Source organism: Erithacus rubecula (assembly GCF_903797595.1).
Source record: "Erithacus rubecula genome assembly, chromosome: 4".
Taxonomy (NCBI): Eukaryota; Metazoa; Chordata; class Aves; order Passeriformes; family Muscicapidae; genus Erithacus; species Erithacus rubecula.
In genome coordinates this window covers 13,358,412-13,379,375 of record NC_136686.1, presented here as the reverse complement: position 1 = coordinate 13,379,375, position 20,964 = coordinate 13,358,412, and the positions used below count along the sequence as shown (strand labels likewise).

The 20,964-nt window shown below is 44.5% G+C and overlaps 1 protein-coding gene and 1 long non-coding RNA gene across 3 annotated transcripts in view; one reads left to right on the top strand and one right to left on the bottom strand.

Moving 5' to 3' along the window:
• Positions 1-6,676, bottom strand: part of CREB3L2 (cAMP responsive element binding protein 3 like 2) — a 68,559-nt gene extending 61,883 nt beyond the window's left edge. For both annotated transcript variants that reach the window (XM_079305107.1, XM_079305108.1), the window contains exon 1: positions 6,411-6,676. In XM_079305107.1, the coding sequence (XP_079161233.1) occupies positions 6,411-6,518 (108 nt within the window). In that variant the 5' untranslated portion in view covers positions 6,519-6,676. The remainder of the gene's footprint in view (positions 1-6,410) is intronic.
• Positions 6,677-8,725: 2,049 nt separating this feature from the next.
• Positions 8,726-9,785, top strand: LOC306801569. The gene is made up of 2 exons (XR_013774132.1): positions 8,726-9,454; positions 9,546-9,785. It is a non-coding gene; the product is annotated as an uncharacterized lncRNA (long non-coding RNA).
• Positions 9,786-20,964: the final 11,179 nt, after the last annotated feature.

The following is a 20,964-nucleotide window of genomic DNA, read 5'->3' as shown; positions in this document are numbered from 1 at the left end:
ACATTCCTTTACTCAAAATGCAGTTCCATTACCTCTTCTCCAGTCAAATATTTCTACCTGCCCTTTCATGTCAGCATTACCACCTGGCTGCTACAGGCCAAGATGTATCAGGGAACCGATACGCCTGAAAGCTAATTTCTGCCAAAAAAATGTCCTTTTAAAACTGGATGAGCTCCTAAGCAGCTGCCACAACAGCCTGTGGTTACATCCAGGTGCAGAACTGCACTGTCAGGTCTTGCCATCCACAAAAAAAACAAAAAAAACCACAGCCAGAAGGCAACTCCATGATTCAGAGATAAATCAGGAGCAACAGCACAAAAGAATGTACCCTCCTGAAAACATAGACTATGAGCTCTACTGCAAGAGCACCCCTCAGGGACCCACCAGGAACCTATTTCTCTTGGAAAAAGGCAAGATGCTCTAGGGAATCAGAGGAGTTAAAGGGAGGACCTTGAAAGCTCAGGGTCAGCAGCCAAGACAGCCCGTGGCAAATGCCACTGAGCCAGGTCTGACAGCAATGTCACCAATCGTAATTGCTACTGTATGTTAGCACGTAATTGCCAACATCTCACTCACAAAATGATGATTCTCCAAAAGTGAGAGAAGCAGCCTAAGACAGAGCATACAGATGATGGATGTTTAAACCAAGTATTATGAAGTGGCTGGAAAACAGCTGTTGGGAATGCAGGGAGGAAGGTGTACAGACAGCAGTCAGGACAGCAAGGCCTGATAACCAACATTTGAATACAAAAAAGCACAAAAAAGCAGCACCTATCTGCAAGTGGAAAGCCAGCAAGAAAACTTGCCTGCTCAGAGACAGGGGTTACTTTCAAAGGACCATGTCTTCAAAGCAATCAGGTATCTCAGAGGGACCTTGTGAGCTGAGGGATGAAGAGAAAATGAGCCCACAGTGACACAGAGCTCCCAGCTCTTCCAAGGGAGGAGCAGCCAGCAAGATACAGCACACACTGGCCTCCTCACACAGGTAGCACACAGATAATCCTAAAAAACGGGAGGCTACTTTAATAAAAAACAGGTCCGCATCCCAGGACAGGGGAAACTCACTTGGCCCTAGCCAAGAAGGGACTCTTGGCACTACAAATACCTGCAAAGAGCACAACTTCCTACCAGCCCTGTAGATAAGCTGAACAACTCCAGACACAGGAAAGCCCTATCTGATGACACCTTATGTGAATTTCCTTTACCCCTGCTATTGTGCACAACCTATTCCATGTGTAAGGACTGGCTTTCCAAAGGTAACATTTACAAGGATGGTGCACATCAGTCATGTCCATTAGAAAAAATAATAAATAGTGGGTTTTTACGTTACGCTGGCTCATTCTTATCTACCACACTTCAAAGTCAGTCCTACGACAAACGAACATTTTTTCCAGCTCCTGTCTTCACTGCAGATCAAGCACTTCACTATACAGTTATAGCCAGCAACTCAATACCCTCATTTTTCTGATTTTAACTGTCAGAAAACAACAAGGTAAAGTTTCAAAGTCTATTACTTGTGTTTATCTCAGCTTTTATAGGAGTGGTAGATCAGTTAGACCCATTATAAGTACATTACATCTCTCTTGGCAAACTGGAATAGTTTTCTTATTTAAATTTGGGAAGAAAAGAAGGAGGAGAAATGGTTTTCAGTGCAAACTCACTGTGTACAACTAATTTTGCTGTTCAGCAGTTGTGATGTTCTCTTTTTCTATTCATATGGAACGTCACTGACAAAATTTAACACTACTGCTTTGTATGAGCTCTGTATACAACTGTTTGAAAATCTCACTTTCCCCTTTTCCCTCTTTACTGCAATTTTGGAAAAATCTTTGCAAGTACTGACTCCACAAATATTTTACATAAAGTCAGCTGTAGGTGTATAGAGAAGAAAGAATGAAGGATTTCAGCTTTATGGTTTGTGGGCACCAGACCAAACCAAACGTGCAAATAAATGAAGTAGCTTTCCTCCTACCAAAATGAAACAAAAATTGGATCCAACTATACTGACATCAGAGAGCTACATGCAGCCATCACACAGTAAGATAGAGCCAGCTCCACATCCACTGCAGTGACCGCAACTTCCAATTAAATACACACACATTGTAAAAATTAGCACAGTCATCCATTAAAATAACGACTGCCCTACTCCGAGGGCTTTAGGCACTCGCTGGCAGCTCATCCAGAGGCAGCTTTCCTGAAGAAATCATTAGAAACACAAAGTAGCAGCAACCATCGTTTTTGTGGCAGAAGAAATGAGTCACCAGGCAAGTGTCCGGAGGTTCAGAGGTTTGTAATGGGGAGGAAATTTCCTGAGCTCACCTTAGATGACAATCAAAACCTGGCCATTAACCTTCACCTTTGGTTTTGCTTTCACAGGGATACAGAAACTTAGTAGCTGCAGCCTGGGAAGCCTCCTCCTTTCATTCCAACCTAGACTGCACCCCTGTCCCAGGGCTGAGCTGCCCACACCATCACCAGCAACATGGAAACAGGATCACAGGGCTCAAATACCACTCAAACAGCAGCAGCCATGTGGCATTTCACTAATTCCAACTTTTTCATGGGTTCCAAGTTCAATAGTCAGCCTCTTTAACAAATAAACCATTTGGGCTACTTGGCATTTAAAGTTACCTTCCAGTTACCCACTCATCTAGACACCCAGGACATAACAACTAGGATTTTAATCCTGCTGTCCCCCCTGTACCTGTAGGGCAGCTACAGTTCTACATGTGCCATGCCAAGATCACATCTATCCTTGCATTTGCCTGCATTTTGCCACCATCTGGAAGCAGCAGCTAATGTGTTAAAATAGCCATGAAAATAGGAGGAGGGGGGAATAAAACTGTCTCCTCGGTATTACATAAGGAGGTTTTAAATGTCAAAGGCTCCTAAGAACCACCTGCCTTCCAGCCCCCACCCAGCAATGGGACAGGTAGTTGGCATTTCATGCCGTGTTTGTCAGATTTATCCATCTGCATCAGATCTGGCACTTGTCAGAGAAGACACAGTCCCAGCTGGGCCACGTCCAACCACAGATCAATTCCAGTAGAGCCTCATGCCCTCCAGCAAAAACAGCCCACTTCAAGCCCACCTGTGTGTTATGGAAAGTAACAGCAGCAGCAAGAAGCTGGAGATTTTGCCACCTGGCCACGCTCCTGCTTCCCTTGGACAGTGGCAGGTGCTGTGTTTCCCTTCTGTTTGACTACCAAGAAAAAGCACAGAATAACAATAACACTAATAATAACAATAACACTGCCTTGCACAGTGCCAGCACATGGCACTACCAACACAGTCACAACAAGCTACAGCACAGATGATGATTATATAATGCAGACATGTGACACATATCATGAACACACCTCTGGGAACCCTTTTAGCCTTTGCTTCCATGGGAAACTTAACCACTCTGGAAAAACAACTGCTATAAAGCTATCTCACATCCAGGTGAGCACTGTGAGGACTTCAACAAGACACCTCCAGGATTGCTGCATGCCAATAGCAGAGCTGAGCTCTCCCAGGCTCCACTTTCTCCAGGTACAGCCCATGGTATCACTGACAGCACCAGCAGGGTAAGGAAAGGGCTCCTCACACAGCTCCAGGCACTAGAGAAATGTAAATCCCCAGGAGGCTGGATTTCAGCCCTGGTAATTAAGGCAGGCTGGAACAGTTTAAAATAGAAGTCAAGTTTTTAAGTGCATGCATACTTTCACACTGCTAGCGTCAAATCAATAGGAGCCAGGAACGGCCTTTTTGGTTGCAGGAAAGTTAAATTTTAACTCAAAATATATAAAAGACAGTTGGCACAGAATTCTCATCCTTACCAGTCTGTACACACAGATCTGACTGTGGAATTACACTGATCCTTCTTCCTGTTTGTGAGCTCTCCCCTCAGTTATCATCATCTTCTCACTCTTCCCCCTGCAGTCCAGCTCGGGCTCCCAGGGCTGCATGACTGTTCCAGAGACCTTTCCCAAGCCCATGGCTTCCTTGGATGCAGACCTGCACATCCAGCTAAGGGGCACCCCAACAGTGTGTGAAGACCAAAAGATGCTGTAGGACACATGTTCCTTGCTGTGAGGGTGATTGACAGCACAGGGCATGGGTATTTCTGCAGAAGGAGCACAGAGTCTCCTCATCATCCCAGTCTTTCCAGAAACACTCTGCAGTAAGTTTACAAACAGCAAAGTGACTGAGTCAAACCAGTTCTCCCAGATGGAAAGCATAGCCCAGGAGAACAGATGTTTCATCCAGAGAGCTTGTTTGTTTTGGGTTTTTCAAATGATTCTATGAAGTTTTGGCCAGAAGTAAATAGAGACCTTGTGTTTCATGGTACCAAGCACAGTATTTTCTTCCACATGGCAGGGCACATTGGCAAAACCAAAAGTTCAACAGGCAGAAGTGTGGGGTTTTTTCACTCTAAAGAATGTTAATTTTAAAAAAAAGTCTTTTCTTCTTTAAAGATCACGTATCTCACTATATCTACTTTATAGCATTTAATTGGGCTTTTTTTTTTTTCTGAAACTTCTTTCAGAAGAATCCCAAAAACAACCAAAAAGAGAAATGGATTTCATGCTTTTTATTTGGCTTCAAGAGGGTCTATGAAGAAATTTTAAATTCCTAAAAGTCCCAATCATAAAGACAACAAATGCAAACAAATCAATGCCAGTGTTACCCCAGATCCAGCTATGCACTGCACTTTCAAAATGCACATCATCATAGCATTTGAAGCTGAAAATCTCCAATAAAACTTGAACACAGAAAAGGGAAAGACATCCCATTTTCATCCACCAGACAAACAGGATGTTTTCTTTGTCAAGACACACTTAATCTCAATTCTCAGGCTCCTTTTAATAGACCAGAAAAGACACATATCCATGTCATTGCAGCCACAAGTTCTAGTCCAAATATAAGATCTCCTTCAAGGCACTAAGGAAAGAAGATATGAGGACAATGAGTAAGAAAACAAAAGTTAAGAGTGGCAACTCCATTCTCATTGCAAGGATCCAAATAGAGCAAGAAAAAGTAAAATCTGAAGGGGAACACTCTTCAAACAGCCTCTCATTCACAACATTCTTGTTGATAAAAAAAAAAGCAAAAGAACAAAAAAAAACACACAAGAAAAGGGCTGTTTGAAGGAAGAGCTTTTCATTGTCAAGTGCTCCTGCTGACTCTTTTAAAAACCCAAGCCACCATGACACCACTGCTTTTCCCCGATCTACCAGAAGATACACATTGTGCAAGACTTTCAAAGACAAAGAAGCCAAATACTGTTTTAAAGACCATCACACTTCCTGCTGGAATGAGGCTTGAAGCTTGTGGCAGACACGATCCCAGATCAGTAAGACTACCACATACAACACACAGCAAATAAGATTTTCCTCGTTTGCCTCACAAGACCAACGCCAAGATCGGCACAGAGGCAGCAGCTGTGGGATCACCGCTGCTACCATGAAGAGCTGGGTGCCTCACTTCGGGGCTGTATTTGCACATCACTCTCTTGGGTGCAAGGAGGCAACGTGAAGCATGTGCAGCCGCTGCCAAGCGCCATCCCTCGGACACTGCCACATCCCGGTGACCACCACCATGCTCCTCTGGCTCTCCATCCAAGCCCGTGCTCGACACGCACCGAGCGTGGCTGCCCCGTGCCTCGCACCAGCAGCGGGATGGAGGAGTCTGCTGTGCTGCTGTCCCCAAGGTGCTTCGGCACGCTACCCCTCGGGCTTTAAACCTACAGGGGTTTACAGAGGTGTGTCGCTGTGCCTGCAGAAGCCTCCTGAGTAACTGAACCAGCAGAACACAGTCAAGAAGACACATTTCCTCGGAACTGTCCTAACTTTGCGCAAGCCAAAGTATGGGGATTCCAGCCAAAAATTAAACAACAAAAACATCGAAACTTGTGTCACTTCCTTCCTGCGCTTGGGGAGCGGGACGGAGCAGGGACAGTCTCGTCCTGAAGAAGACGCGGTCGGCGACTCCTGAACGGTCGCCCGGGAGAAGCGGCAACGCCGAGGGCGCAGTGAGAGCCCCGGCCGGGCTGGGGAAGCGGCGCCGGACGAAGCGGGGGCTGCGGGACCCCGGTTATCGAGAGCCGCCGCCAGGCTCGAAGGCGAGGGAGTTGAGACCCGCCGGTGCACAGGGGACCCATCCCAAGACTTGCCCAACGACACCTCGGGCCTGGGGGGAGCAGCGCCGGAGGGGCGGCAATCATGGCAAGGGGCGTGGGGAGCACCTGTTGGCCAAACCCGCCCGGTGCCGACCCTGGCGCCCGCCGGGACATCCCAGCCCACGGCGAGCCCGAGGAACCTCGCCACGGGCCCCAGAATGCGGCCGCCCACCGCGGCGTCCCAGCCATCCCACCCCCGGCCTCCCGGCGCCGCCAGGAGCCGCCGCCCGCCCCCGCCTCTCCTCACCGTTCGGCTCAGCAGCGTGTCGGGGTCTGCGGGCTCGCACAGCTCGCTTAATTTGCGGTCCCAGTGCAGCAGCGGCGGCTGCTCCCCACCGCTCTCGCACACCTCCATAGCGGCCGCAGACACAGGCACCGGCCCGTCGGTCTTTCCGTCGACGGTCCGTCCGCCGTCCCGCTGACGGACCCTATCCCCCACCGCTGCCCCGGGCCGCGGAGCCGCGCGCTCGCCCCCACCCAGGCGCGTTCCCAGAGCCGGCGGCAGCGCGCGGGCGTCAGTGACCGTGCCCCGCCCGGTCACGCCCCTGCCGCCCAGCCCGCCAATCGCGGGCGATCAGTGCCGGGCGCTGGCCAATGGGGGCGCTGACCCCGAGTGGCCGCGCGGCCGCGGATGGGGGCGTGGCGCGCGCGGCCAATGGCGCAACGGAGCGGCGGGCGCGGCAGCCAATGGGGCAACGACAAGACTGCGTCCGGCGCGCTCCGCCCCGCCCCGGCCCGGCCTTCAGGGAGGAGCCTGCAGCGGCCCCGGTGCCGCGCTCGGGGCGGCGCTCTCGGGACAGAGCGCCTGGGGATAGCGCAGCCTACGGTGCCTGTTCAGTGGAGACAGGCCTGAACGCACCCTGTGAAAAACAGAACTTCGCAGCTCCGCGCAGCCGCACCGAGGACGCTGGTGCCTGCTGCAGATCGGACCCAGAGCGTTTACCAACAATTGAAAATAATCCCAAGCAACGGGAAATTACGGTATTTTAAGACTTGTGTTCTTGCCGAGCCGGGGCAACAATGACGTTCCATTGTTATTTAAAAGTGAAAAGTTGCCAGATATTTAGGATTCAAAAAGCCGGGCATTCCTCAGTGCTTGTCTGCAGCTCCCGGAGCTCAGGCACGGCCGGGTGCTGTGGGATCAGCTTAACACTGATATTTCCAGGCTAGAAGTGTGTGCAGGAACCAGAACAGGACTTGCTGGCATGTCTCTCGCTCCTAGACCTCGGTTAAGGCATCACCTCTTGTGGCAGCCTCTTCCATCCGCTCACAGAACCAGCGCCAGTGCAGCGCGAAACATCCAGCTCAGACCAGCCGTACGAGTCAAAAAAAGCCAGAAGGATTGCCCGGCACCTAATAGGCACAACAACAACAAAATACAGGAAAAACTATGGTGATTTCACCAGGTTTGTTCCTTTAAAATTTATTAAACAGATGGAGTTTGATTAGGAAAAAAAAAATAAAAGTATAACAGCAGTTAACACTACCAAAGATCTCCTGCAAAGATTAGTTACTTTAAGTTAGTTGTTGTGAAAGAAACCAGTCTGATGTTTGCCTTCAGCAGCATAGAAAACATTAAAGCCAAATTACCAATGCCTGAATTGCTACCACTTTGGCAAGCCCAACCAGAGGTACAAACTTATGTCCTGGCATTGCCATGCACTGTTATCAAAGCAATTCCATTGTGCCAGTTCAGAGATGCAGATTGTGAAATTTGCAAAGGTCAGTTCCTTATTCAGGTGCCTCCATGTTTTCATTGGATGTGTTCTTGCTTTCAAAGCTTTTGTGGCCTTATGATAATCCCTTTAACAGAAGGCTCTACATCACCCTGCTAGGTGCGATTAGCACCTTTTAAAATCACTGCTGTGACTAGGTAATTTCTTGGGGCTGAGGCGCTAAATGAATGCTTTGCCCATATGAGAAGTCTAAAAGGAAGACCCACGTTTTCCTTGTAAACCAAAAAATGAAAGTCACCTTAGAAGAAGGTGCTTCTGACTGGTTGAGTGCAGTTTCCTTCGCTGAGCAAGGGGCTCCCAAGGACTGGTATTTGACCAGGAGTACTGGCCTGAACTTGCTCACCTTAACACATTTCTCAGGCAGAAATATTTATTTAAGGAAGAAGCTGTACAGGCACATACTTCTGTCATTCCCGCTTGGGTAAAGCACTCATACAAAATTAGGCACCCTGGTTAAACAGCACACTGCTTTTCCCAGTGGTTTCCACTCTTCCTGCACCATAAAAAGTTGTGTCCCTCTCTTCTCTGCACTTTCCCAGGAGCTCTCTCTTTATCATTGGTACTAAGGCACAGTCGCTGCTGTGGGACACAGAGCTGCTGAGAATTCATAAGTATACTGGAAGACTTCTTCAGCCACAGAAATATTTTGACACACAAAGCTATCAATTTCTGAGGCATAAATATAAGTAACTGGGCATCCTGCCCAGTTACTGACACAATATTAAAATCAGTGTTCAAGGCTACATGTAAATTTTGAGCTTCAACATCTCTGAAACAATTACCCAAGATTTTATAAGGAAACGTGACCAATTTGCTTTGCATTATTCAGTATGCTGATACAACATGTGGGACAGCAGTCTAATGTGTCACATGTTGCTGCCCCACAGACTGACACTACATCTGAAATCAGGCACTGGGCAAAGTCCTTAAAACCAACATGAACATGATACAGACATAGCTATCCTAAGTTTATCCCATACTCCCTGGAGATTTAAATGGTGGATTTCAATAGTTACCAGCCTGCTGAAAATTAAGGCTGTTTCTCCACGCTTAATTACTTTTCTCTTAGAGCAGCTATAATAGCATTTTTAAGTTCCAACTCATGTAATTCCGAGAGCATTTTTGATTTCTTCTTTTGTGTAAGACCATTCCTCACCCCACTCTTCTGAAGCAGGTTTGAACTCACTCTGCAGCAACAGGGGGAAAGTGCAAAAATTGACCAAAAATCTACAAGAAGATAAAAGGGTGGGGAATTGTTATCTGCACATACAGAGAAGAGGAGAGCTCAGCTTTTGTTTCCTGAGAATTCTGTTCCCTTTCTGCAAGGAGCAGAAAGCCCACACATAGAAAACCTACAGAGAAAACCAAACCAGCTAGGAAAGAGGAGGCTGCTACAGCAGAACTCCAAACAAACACCACTTACTTAAAATATCAAAGAACAAAGCAAGCAATAATACAAAGCCTGGCAAAGGAAAGGTGCTTTCTTTCTCCTTGCAGATCCGGGTTACAGAAGCCACAACTCCTGCAACCACATCATTACTCCATTCTCAATCAGGTCAGCTGCACAAAGGTTCATTAAATATTTACAGGTGACATTTTTCTGACTTGTGACAACCAGGATCAAGATAACCATCCATTTTCTACAGCCACTCTGTTCAAATCAGTTTGAGAAATGAACTAGCAAGGAAAGAACAAACAGCAACAGAGCCCACAGGATGAAAAGTGCCAGGTTTCTGACCAGCTACCATTAAAATCTTACGCCTTGAAAGCAACAGAAAACAGCCATAACTAGAGATTTCTTCAACAAATTCAGCACCTCTTAAGGAGCATAGGATATAAATTTCAAGTCTAAGAATATACAGAATAAACCAGAAGTCAATTTCTAATCACAGTAGTTACTGGAGATTTTTGTGAAATGGCCAGGTATGGTAATGAGCTGAATTTTCACATGGGAGGGACTATGGGACTAAGCAACAAGCAGAAGAAAGAAATGTCATACACACTGACACACGTTGCCCACAAGAGGATTGAAGTAAATGGGCCAGGAGACCAGCTACTTTTCCGGGCCTTTAGTTATTAAAGGAAGCTCTGTGTGGGAGCCTGAGGAGTCATACACACCACCACTGCTCCCACTGGATGATGCTGAGAAGGAGATGCACAGCATTGATTTGCTGCCTCTTGGTGTAGGGGTGTCATGCTGACCGAGTGCTACTAAGTCATGGTGACAAGGCGAAACACCTCTGCTTGGTGATTCCATCTTCTCTACTGTTTGCTCACCAGAGAGTACACTTTTTTCAGTCTTAGATGTTATACTGGCTCATTTTTTTAAGGGTTTTTATCACTGAATGGTATCCCATGAGCACTTGCTGTCACACACCATTTTGGAGGGGATAGTGGAGGTGTGTGTGGATGTGAGAGTGGGTACTGGGATGGGGTAAGGAACAAACAGGAGTATTAACAATTTACAAAGACAACAACAAATAGTCAACACAAACATCAGCAATTCATTAACAACTTCACTACATCAACCAATAACCTATAACTTCATGCCCAACATCAACTCATTTATAGCAAGGATATCTCAAGAGAAACCCTGCGAAACTTACTTCTTTGTGTTGTGCAGACACTTTACTTGTACTACCCAGTATCTGGCAATGCACTAACAAAGCAAATTTTTTGTGTAAATGACATTTAAATCACACTGCTGTGCTGAGAACCTCGCCAATGCCAAGATAAACAGACACCAAGTCTTAATTTGTACATTCAGACATGCTCAACTACTTAGCAAAAAGGCTTTCACCACAGAAATTTCAGAGTTAAAAATAGAAGGTGAGCTTCAGAATAGTGAAGCTTTCTTCCCACAATCCTGGCATTTTATTCCTTTTCTGACACATGAAAAAGTGAGATAGCCAGCCCTGAAGAGAGCCTGTTACTAAACCTACATAACTGGTACTCTGACAGAAATACAGTCTGCTTTCACCAGAACCTTCTTTGCTGTTGTACCCTGGGGCTTCTCTAAGCTCCAGTTCAGCTTTCCTGCCTTTGCAATTCCCGCCTCTCTGCAAGGGTTTCTCCAGGCCCCACAAGCACTGCTGGTCTTGAACTGAAGTGTGACCTGTAGTTGGGAATACAGACACGGTGTCCCCAACCCCACAGAGCACAGAGGATAACAAGAGAGCTATTTTGGTGAAGTGGGACTTGAATCCTTTGCTTCATTCCTCATAATTTCTGTGGACAGAGCAATTTCTACAGATTAATGAGAATTAAAGTTGAAAGTCTTTCAACTTCTTTCTTTGCTGTGTGACACAGGCACAATGCCGTGGTGTCTTCCTCAAACTGACCACAAAAGCAAGAAGAGGAGAAGAGTGTTTCCTACACCTTACAGCAGGCTGACAGAATTAACTGAGTGCCATGGAGCTGCCTTGCAGACCAGAATAGCTCTGTCTCAGAGCTGTTCAGAAAGGCATAAAATACTTGGTGAACATGCTGACATTTAAACAAGAAGTCACCCATATTTATCTTTTCCAATTATCTCCATAAATACATAAAATAAATTCCTTGTTTAAGTCCAAACACTTCTAAATATTCTGGTTGATGCAAGTTTGCCTCATCAGGTTTACACACATGCTAACACAGACAAGAAAAAGCAGAATACTATTTTCCAGGGGACACTGTGAGAAAACACTAATTTCCTAGTTATAAACAAGGAATCACTGTATTTTAAACACATGATACCATTCCCATTCCATTTCCAAGTACTTATCCATGAAAAAAAAACACAACCAGATGCTACAGGAATGCTGTTTCACACAGGATTTTCTCATAACTGAAATTACTTAGTTACAGATCAACTTTGTCCTAGAGCAGCAGAGTAGACATAAGAGATGAATACACAACAAGCCTTTGCCGCTGGTTATTTTTGCATTAACTAAGGCAATGCAGAATCATTTGGGAAGACCTATCCTACTGCCAAGCTGTACTGAACATTCAGCAAACTCATTCCAGTGTGTGCTCAAAGTCAGTGTGTGTTGTCTTTGTAGCAGGTCAATCTTTCAAAGTGTACTAGCTACTTTAAATAGAACTGGAAGGGCAAGAAAACTCAAAGTTCTTGAGCAAATATTTTTGCTTGCTGACACCATTTTCTATATCTTGTAGTAGCTCTGCTGTCTCAAATGAGCCAGGGGCAGAGATTAGCAGGAGTCATTCAGCAGTTGCAGAGAGTTCTGGCAGTTCTGGCCACTGCAGGGTGGTGGTGAAGGGAAGCCTTGCTGCTACTTCTGCTCTGAGTCTGGAGTGGAAAGGCAGTTCCCAGGCTCCAAAACAAACACTGCCATGAGCTCCACCACCACAGCAGAGTGCAAATGAGGTGACCACTGAATGAACAGAAGCTCAGCACATTTACTCAAGGCCTCCTAGCAGAAAGCTCAAGTCAAACCCCAGCTTTTGGCAAACAGGAAAAATTGGTGTGGACCAAGCACAAACTGTGCTTGGATCAGTACTGTGCAAGAGCACCATCACAACTCTCACAGCAGTACAACAGGCTCAGATTAAAAAAGTAGTGAAAGGAATTAAAGTCTATTTAAAAAGGCAATCTCCTGTGGATAACTGCCCACTGAAGTAGCCAAGTCTTTGCAATACATTCAACACCCCATATGCCAGTGACAGGGGCTCAGATACTTATTAGAGCTTTAACATCAACCAGGAATAGCTGCTAAATTAAAGAACTGAAGTTTTTGTTACTACAGACAAAGTTCACAGGGCATTAAAAAAAACAAAATTCTGTAGAGGAAAGAGCTGCAAAGGCTATTAATGTGGTCTGCATTCAGCTCAGAGAAAGAGGAGTTAAAAAATCCTACCAGTTCTGGAGGCAGGAAATTGTCACCTCTAATATTTTTCTTTCCCTGTTCACTTAATGTTGTATTACAGTGGGAAGTTCACCTTCTCTTCTTCGTGTGGTAGAATTAAAGATTTTTTAGTCGAGCAGCTTCTTACCAATAATACAATAATTCTCACTCTGACAACAAAACGGTGAAACAAGCACCACTCCCATACTAAGAATCCTGAACCTGTTTTTCCCGGGACAGCCAAGGCAGTCGCTCCTCCAGCTCCTCCTGATGGCAAGCCACGGGCACAGCACCCTAACGAGGGACTGGATGGGAAGGCTGGTGTCATTCTACGCCAAATACCACAACAAACAAGACCTAAGAAGGGTTTGGTGAAAGACAATACTTAGGATCAGCAGAGGGGCAGATGCACAGAAGGCCTCCTCTGGGTCTGTGACAGAAATCTCCTGAGCACTAGTCAAGGCCATTGGTTCTGATTTCAACTTACTGTCCAACTGGCTTAGTGAAGGAAAAACAGGGAATGACAGTTATAGAACAGAGAAGGGGTGTCGATGGTGAGAGGGGATCAGGCTGGGAGGTCCTGCAGGAGAGAGATTAAGGCAGCCAAGGACAGAAGGTTTGAAAATGGCTGAAGATGTAAAGAGTGATTCCCATTTATATATTCATCAGCTCAAGAATTGATACAGCTGCCTGGGGTACCTTTCCTTATAAGAACAAAAAAATAAAGGAATCCAAAAGATCATAGCAGAGAGAAAACACATGGGAAAACAGAACACACAGATGCACCCTCTAGGTAACAAACATTGTATTTATTTCTTAAAGAAACTACAGCAATATACATGATTACAGAATTATGAAGCACTGAAAAACCAAAGGCATGAAATGGCCTGGATCCAAGCACAAAGGACATCACACCTTGTCTCTCATCGAGCCATCACTCAGAAAAATCACATCATCTGAAAATAAATGAATAAAAATTAATCTTGAACATTTTTTTGCCTTGTTGCAAGCCTTCACACCATGAATCCCAGGTATTTGTGTTAAAATAAGTTGCTAAGATGTGGAATTTGGAACAGAATCAGAGTTCATAGAACAAAACAGTGTCCAATACAGGATTTTTTCTCTACATTCCCTGAAAGCAAACAATTCAAGGTGATCATATGTACTATGAAACAAGTGTGCTAAAGCTGATGGAAAGCTGTTGAACAGTCAAATACATGAGAAATATTTTAAAATAATGTTTTAATTATTTGACTACAATCTCTATCAGTTACAGCTTTTGCCATGTTCGGTTTGCACACTACCATGTCAACAGCCTAAAGGACTATGGGAAGCTCCAACTTTATCAAGCCTAAGGAATTTTTTTAAGTGTCTTGAGACTGGGTCTTTTGAACAAGAAATCATTAGGAGAATACTAATTTAAAAAGAGAATTGATTCTCTCTTCCCATAATTTATAGCACTGCTAGCTTTCAAAGAGGCAGCAGAAACATCCATGAATATGACTATTCTTCTTCGTTTTTTTCCCTTTCCTTTTACTCTGTCCTATTTTCTTAGACATACCTGTGTAACAGAAATATTTGCTTTACTACCCAATTATTTTATCCCTCACTTAAACGGAACACAGTAGCAGCTCTATCCACAATGAAGGTGTAGTATACTCAGACTATTTTAAGGCTCAAAGAAAAAGTTGAGTTTCCTAGGATTCTTTATTGTGTCAATTCAAGGCAGAAGTCTACTCCTTAAGCAAATGACACCAACAGTTTACAACTGTAGACTCTCATTTTCTGTATGTTCACAAGCAGTGCCACAGGAAATCTGGTACACACTATCCATTCTCTCCAAATGCCTGTGTGTGGATACTGAAGATGAAGACAAACCAAGCTCCATTTCAGAGGTCCTCCAGGCCCTTTCCAATTTGAAAGGGGCAAGGGACACCTTGGTAAGGTGCTTTGCTCATTACCTGCCTGTTACCACACGTTGTTCTTATCTGTATATTCACCATAATCTATCTTCCCTTCAATAATGATTTGAGAGCTGAAAAAACACAAGAATTTGATTTTGGTCAGAGAACTGTGCTGCTGTTTTCCACACTGTAATCATAAAATTGTTTGGGTTGAAACGGGATCCTAAAGCCCATATGTGCCAATCCCCTGGCCATGGGCAGGAATACCATCCACTGTATCAGGCTGCTCAAAGCCCCATCCAGCCTGACTTTGAACACTTCCAGGGATGGAGCATCCACAGCTTCTCTGGGCAACCTGTGCCAGGGCCTCACTACCTTGACAGTAAGGTTTACCTCCATACATCCAACCTAAATTCCCCCTCTTTCACCTGGGGCCCGTGACTCCTTTTCTTACCACTGCACTTCCTGATGAAAAGGCTGAATTCAGAATCTGATTCAAAGTACACAGGCTTTTGTATTAATTGTTTCTACAGCTCTGCCAACTTGTTTTATGGCACCTGTATCTTCCTATAGTCCCTGGTCACCATAATTACTACAGTAATCTGTTATTAAGGCATTACATCTTCACCCTCATTCACTTACCCCTTCCTGACATACTGATAAGTGACATCCTTGAGGCCCAGTCTGAAAACAGATAGCCTGTTCCATGTCATCTTCTGACTGATGTCACCTAAGGTACACAGGAGTAACACAGCTGGATGCCAAATCCTCTTCATGATACAAGACTCAGAAAATAGTTTCAACATATTGGCATTCTCAAATTATGAGAAGTGACTTGGAAACAGAAGTATACTAGCACTCCATCTCCCACTTCACTCCAGAACTAAAAGTTCCACTCATCCATGTCCAAACAAATTCTTGTGTAGAAGCACAGTTCATATCAAGACATTGTATTTTCCTCATCCTGAAATACAAGTAAGAGTACAGAACCTGCTATGCCTCTGACAAACTCCACCAGTGACAAACTGCCAACTCAACAGTCTCCTTTACTCCTGAGGAAGGTCAGCAGCAGATCTCTCTTCAGTATATGCTGATGGAGATCAGTAAGAGACAAACAAATGCACCAGCATCTCTGCTGACCTCAAAGGAACCTTCCTGCACCCCAGAGATTTGCAAGTATGGTGCTGCTGACCTTGCAGCTGTGACCTGGGACATGTTGCTCGTGCAGACTCACCTCCCTGGACCACTTCACTATCTCCTGTTCACCACATCTCATTGGCTGGGAGGGAAAATATGGTAACAGGATTTTCTCCTTCCACTTGCCTTATAATAGGGTCCAGTCCAATCTGACCAAGCAGCTGAACACAATTCATGGCTGAAACAAGAGAGACCAAACACACATACGGGTGAATTGCGATGTTTCTAAGCATGGCAAGCTATCAGTCAGCAGTTTTCTCAAAACCCAGGATCCAAATATCAGTGCCTCCTAAGCACTTTCTAAGCTCTTGTGACATTTGGCTTTTTCTGGCCCCAGCAGATGGTTCTTTGTGCCTATACTGCTATTATCACTGTGAAGTATTTGATTTTAAAAGCCAAAGGTTCCTTATTCTTTCTGTTCCATCTCTTTCACAGACATATCCATGTAACACTTGACACTAATTTGCATTTACTTATCTTGACTTTTATTTGTTTCATAATGATAAAATACAATTCACAGCAGTAGTTTTGAAACAAAGTTGCATTACTGTACTCCATTCTGTGAATGAGTCAGTTTTTACACTGGTACCAGGCCTAGGCAGACACAGTCTATCCCTTCTCCATGTTCAGAGACAACTGGAAGAGGTCAGGCAAGTATCCCATGTGCACATTGAGTATGTGAAGTGAATAGTGAAGGCTGAAGTACACGTGGAGCAAATTCTCCCACCCAAAGGTGCCTTCACAGCTCCAATACACACTGGTCTGCCTACTTTCATTGATTTTTTTAAACATCAATGCTCAATGTTAATTGGGGTTTAATGAATTCAAGGACTTCAGGAATACATTCTGAAATGAGCACAAGGCATTCTCACAGCACAGATTTGTCTGGGCCAGCAGATCCTTCTCAACTTGTTACGAAAGGCTATCTTGTGTGCTCTTGAGAGCATGGCTGACTCTGCAACTCAGTATTTAAAAAAGAGAACCATATGCCCAATGCAATCCTTTATTCAGCAATATAGAGACCACAGGCAAATTAGGAGACCACATAAATGAGACGACCTTTACTCCCTGCTCCCATTGGCATCTCTTCCCCGGTTCCTCCTCACATCCACTGCATGGCACAGGGTTCACCAGACTTGTGCACATCATTTCCTGGCACATCACCCACATCACCCACAGCATTGCCACCACGTGCCACCAGCTGTGTTAGACAGCAATGCCCTTTCAACCCTGAACGTTCCGCAGTATTTTGGAAGACAAATCTTTCCCCATTTCAGCCTGACTCACTGGGCTGGATGCAGAACAGCTCTGCAGAGTGAGGAGGAAGGAGCTCTCCTCCTCCTCAGCTCGGGGGCTGGCAGCAGCAGCAGCCTTGAAATGCTGATCATTCTTGCCACTTTTTGTGGAGGCGTCAGTGAGAAAATAGCTAATGGCTGGTGAGGAAATCAACAGAGAAGAGGCAATTCTCCTCATTTTGCTCATCTCTGCCTTTTCATGCTCAATTTAAAAAACCTGTTGGGCACAGTGGGCCCAGAGAGCTGATTACAAAACAGTCTCTTTGGAAAGTGTAATTAGGCAGATATTCTGAGGTCTCCTGTACACAGAGGAAGATTCATCCTCCACCTTATTTACCAAATACCTTCACATAAAATGTCTTTCTTCCCCAAGTTGTTTATCTGGTTGAGCAGAGCTACTGTTTTCTTCTCAACAGAGAAGGACTCAGTGTTTGGAGTTGACAGGACACAGGTGCACTTGCAAGCGGTGAGCAAGAACCAAGGCAAGAACAAGAAACAAATTTGATGAGAGATGACATCAGTTTAACTTGCCACTGCCAAAATGGAGCACTCCTTACTGCTTTTATTCTCTAGCTGAATCTGGAATGGTGGAAGACTGGATTCTGAGGTCAAAAGATTCCCATGCAAAAAGCTTGTGACCGGATGATCTGGACCAGGAGAGGCAAAAGGAGCAGATCTCTGCCCTGCAGAAAAGGGACTTTCCTAAACTATGATGTTCCCTCTAAATAGCAGTAGAAAGGCTACAAATGCTTTTAGTGGAATACACTGCCTACAGCTAAGTCCTAATAGGAGAAAATGCAATCCCAAGACAGCATGCTAAGGGGGTTTGCACCCCAGGGATTATTTTCACTGTGTTTGACACGTTTCCCGGGGATACTCAATTAGAGGGTCAGTTCTGCAGGAGGTGTGAGTGTGCTTTTACACTTTTCCCTTCCAATGGACACATCTCATAGGAAAGCTGTAAAGTGACTGAAGACTCCTGCACTTCCTTCCACATACTGTCAGCAACTTAGTCTGTCTGTGATGTCTTGCTTTTGGTGAATATTCACATATATTCATCTTCAGAAGAGCCTTTTCACTACCAAAGTATGGACCAAGTCAAGCCTTCCCTTCTCCTTCCAGTGATACTTTAATTAAGTAGAGAAAACTTGTCACTACAGAATCCTCAAGTCAGTATTCCTGCTTAAAAATCCAACATTGATTCAAACAAATAAAAAAACAAACAAGACATCTTCTAGGGGACACCAAACTCTTTACCTTAATCAAAAGTTAATAGATAATTGTTCCTATTGTGTGAGGAATAACACATAATTCTGATAAGGAGAGAGAAAAATTAGTCTATTCCTTCTCTGCCTGTCCCACTTGCAGGAAAGGGACCCAATACCAAAGTAGGGTTTTAAGTGAAAGACCACTTAAATCCACAGTTTTCCCTCATTTCAATTACAAAAAAATCTCCAGCAACTTTTCATCAAAGATCTTACAGCATGAAAACCAATGTCCTGCTGGTCTAAAAGTAAGGAGTTACACCAGTACTGCCAAGCTTTGTCAAATATTGCAAGAGAGGCCTGAAATTAAGTGCAAGGTATCTCACTGCAATGTAAACCCGGATGCCTTAGTCCTTGAAAACCATTTGGTAAAATGACTTTACCAGTCTCAAATGAAAGAACAACCCAGCAAATCAGTGAAGTCTGGCAGCTTTGGTGCTGATAAACCCTTGGTGGGTCAGACTAATGTGCAACTTTAGATCTTTAGATGACTGGGAGTTGGAGAAATGGTAGAATATCCCATTTTTATCTACAAGGCATTGCCTTTAAGGTGCCTGTTAGTGCAGATCTACACAGCTGGCAATTGTTACTCTACAGGAGCTACTCTGCAGCCACTTGCATTCATTGTCCATGTGTGACACTCTCGACCACACGTGCACTGGATCCTATACCTGTGATTTCTCCAGGAAAAGGGATCATCAAGATACTTACAAATACAGACTCCACAAAAGTAAAAAGCAAAAGCACTTCTAAACACGTCATACACAGAACCAGATGATTCAAAATTGTCTTTAAGCCCAAACAGAGCTGGATCCCAGCTAGACAATGCTGGTGTCAGAGAGTGTCTGCAACCCTCTGGAACACTGGCAGTTTCTGCCTTTGGTCTCAGTGCCAAAATGTGAATGGGTCAATCCTTCTTGGTGACTGGGACAACTCAGTTCAATAGTCAGCGCCAGCTTCTTCTCACACCCTTTGCTTTCTAAGAGAGCAGTGTCCCACATGTTTACATGCTACTCAAACCAATGGCTCACTTGTGGTTATACAACAAAACAGATAAGCATGGAATCATGTGCTTCCTTAATTTTGAAGAAAACTGCCTAGGAAGGAACATGGAAGGGTTTCTTCTAAGGGGTTGAGTCATACGAATTAGGAGAGGTAATATGTGCTAGTGTTCTAATACTAAAGCTGACAAAAATGCTGCACTCACCTGCTCACTGTAATGAGAATCAAAAACTCTGGCATTTTGATCCCCAACCTCTTGCCTTGTCTGTTAAGATGCCTGAATGCCAAGGGAGATGCTCCTGGTTGCAAATTTCTGACCACACTTGCACCTTTGATGTGACATTTTTTCAGACCCAGATCTTCAGGCTAAGGCTGGCTTTCAAGGAAGAATCTTCTAAATGTTTTCATGTTACTGAGAGTAATGAAGGAACACTTTGATCAGGAAAAACATATCTAGTGTTTCCATGGTTTGGAAGCAGATTTGAAATGCAAGCAGGGTTTCCCTGAAGTCTTAGGTATGTATCTATGTAAATATTTTCTATATATAGATTAATATACTCTTAAAGATTGCACATGCTGAAAGGAAACTGCTGCTCAACAGTTGTATGTTTTGGAAACTGTCCTTTTTGGGGGCAAGGCCACGTGGCACCATGGGCATCACTTGGCCCCACCCTCCTGGCCAGTTCCCCATGACCAGGTGAGCCAGTTCTTCTCAATCCAGCTAGACTGACAAACATGATGGTGACTGACAGCAATACATGTTCATCTACTTCTAGGGAAGCAACTGTAGCCCAGTTTTTCAACAAGGTCAAAGTCCAACATCCACCTTTGTCTACATCTACAATTGAATGCATCCTTTTAACATGGAATCACAGCTCTTTTTTTCCTGTTATCTTTCTTCCACTCTTACAATCTTTCACAATGGGAGAACACCTCTGATGTTTGTAGATCTATTTTAGGATAATATCTTCAACCATGTCTTCACTTTTTACTGTAATGAACACTCAAATGTACAGCTAAAGTCAACTAGGCTTCTGCTTCAGGTATATTAAATAAGATACATGTGTGGATAACTGTGCTAGGTACTTTGAGAAATAAAGTCCTAAACACATCAATTCAGGCATCTGACACACCAAACTGACACTAAATAATTTTGACCCCAGCTACTCCCAACTTAGATTTGGTTGATTCTGTAACTCTATGGAGGAGATGAAAGTTCCACCTATAGGATGCTGTCAAGACAAGTTCTGAAACATGTGAACAGTTTTTGAATATCATGCCAAGGCTCTGTGCAAATACCTATGAGGAAATGAGACATCTGAATTCAGTATAGGATGTGCATAATGTACGTTAAATCAAGGCCTGGAACCATTCTCACACTTGCACACTTGGACTTAAGGTGGTGTCCAAGTTTGGGACAAATTTTAGGAAAAAGACCTCCAAAGGGTCCCCTTCCCCCCTTACAATTCCTTCCTTCACCAAGCTCGGAAAGAATTTTCTTCAGGGGAAAGTGGAAAAAACTTTTTATTAACAAAATACAAAAGAAACACTTCCCAGC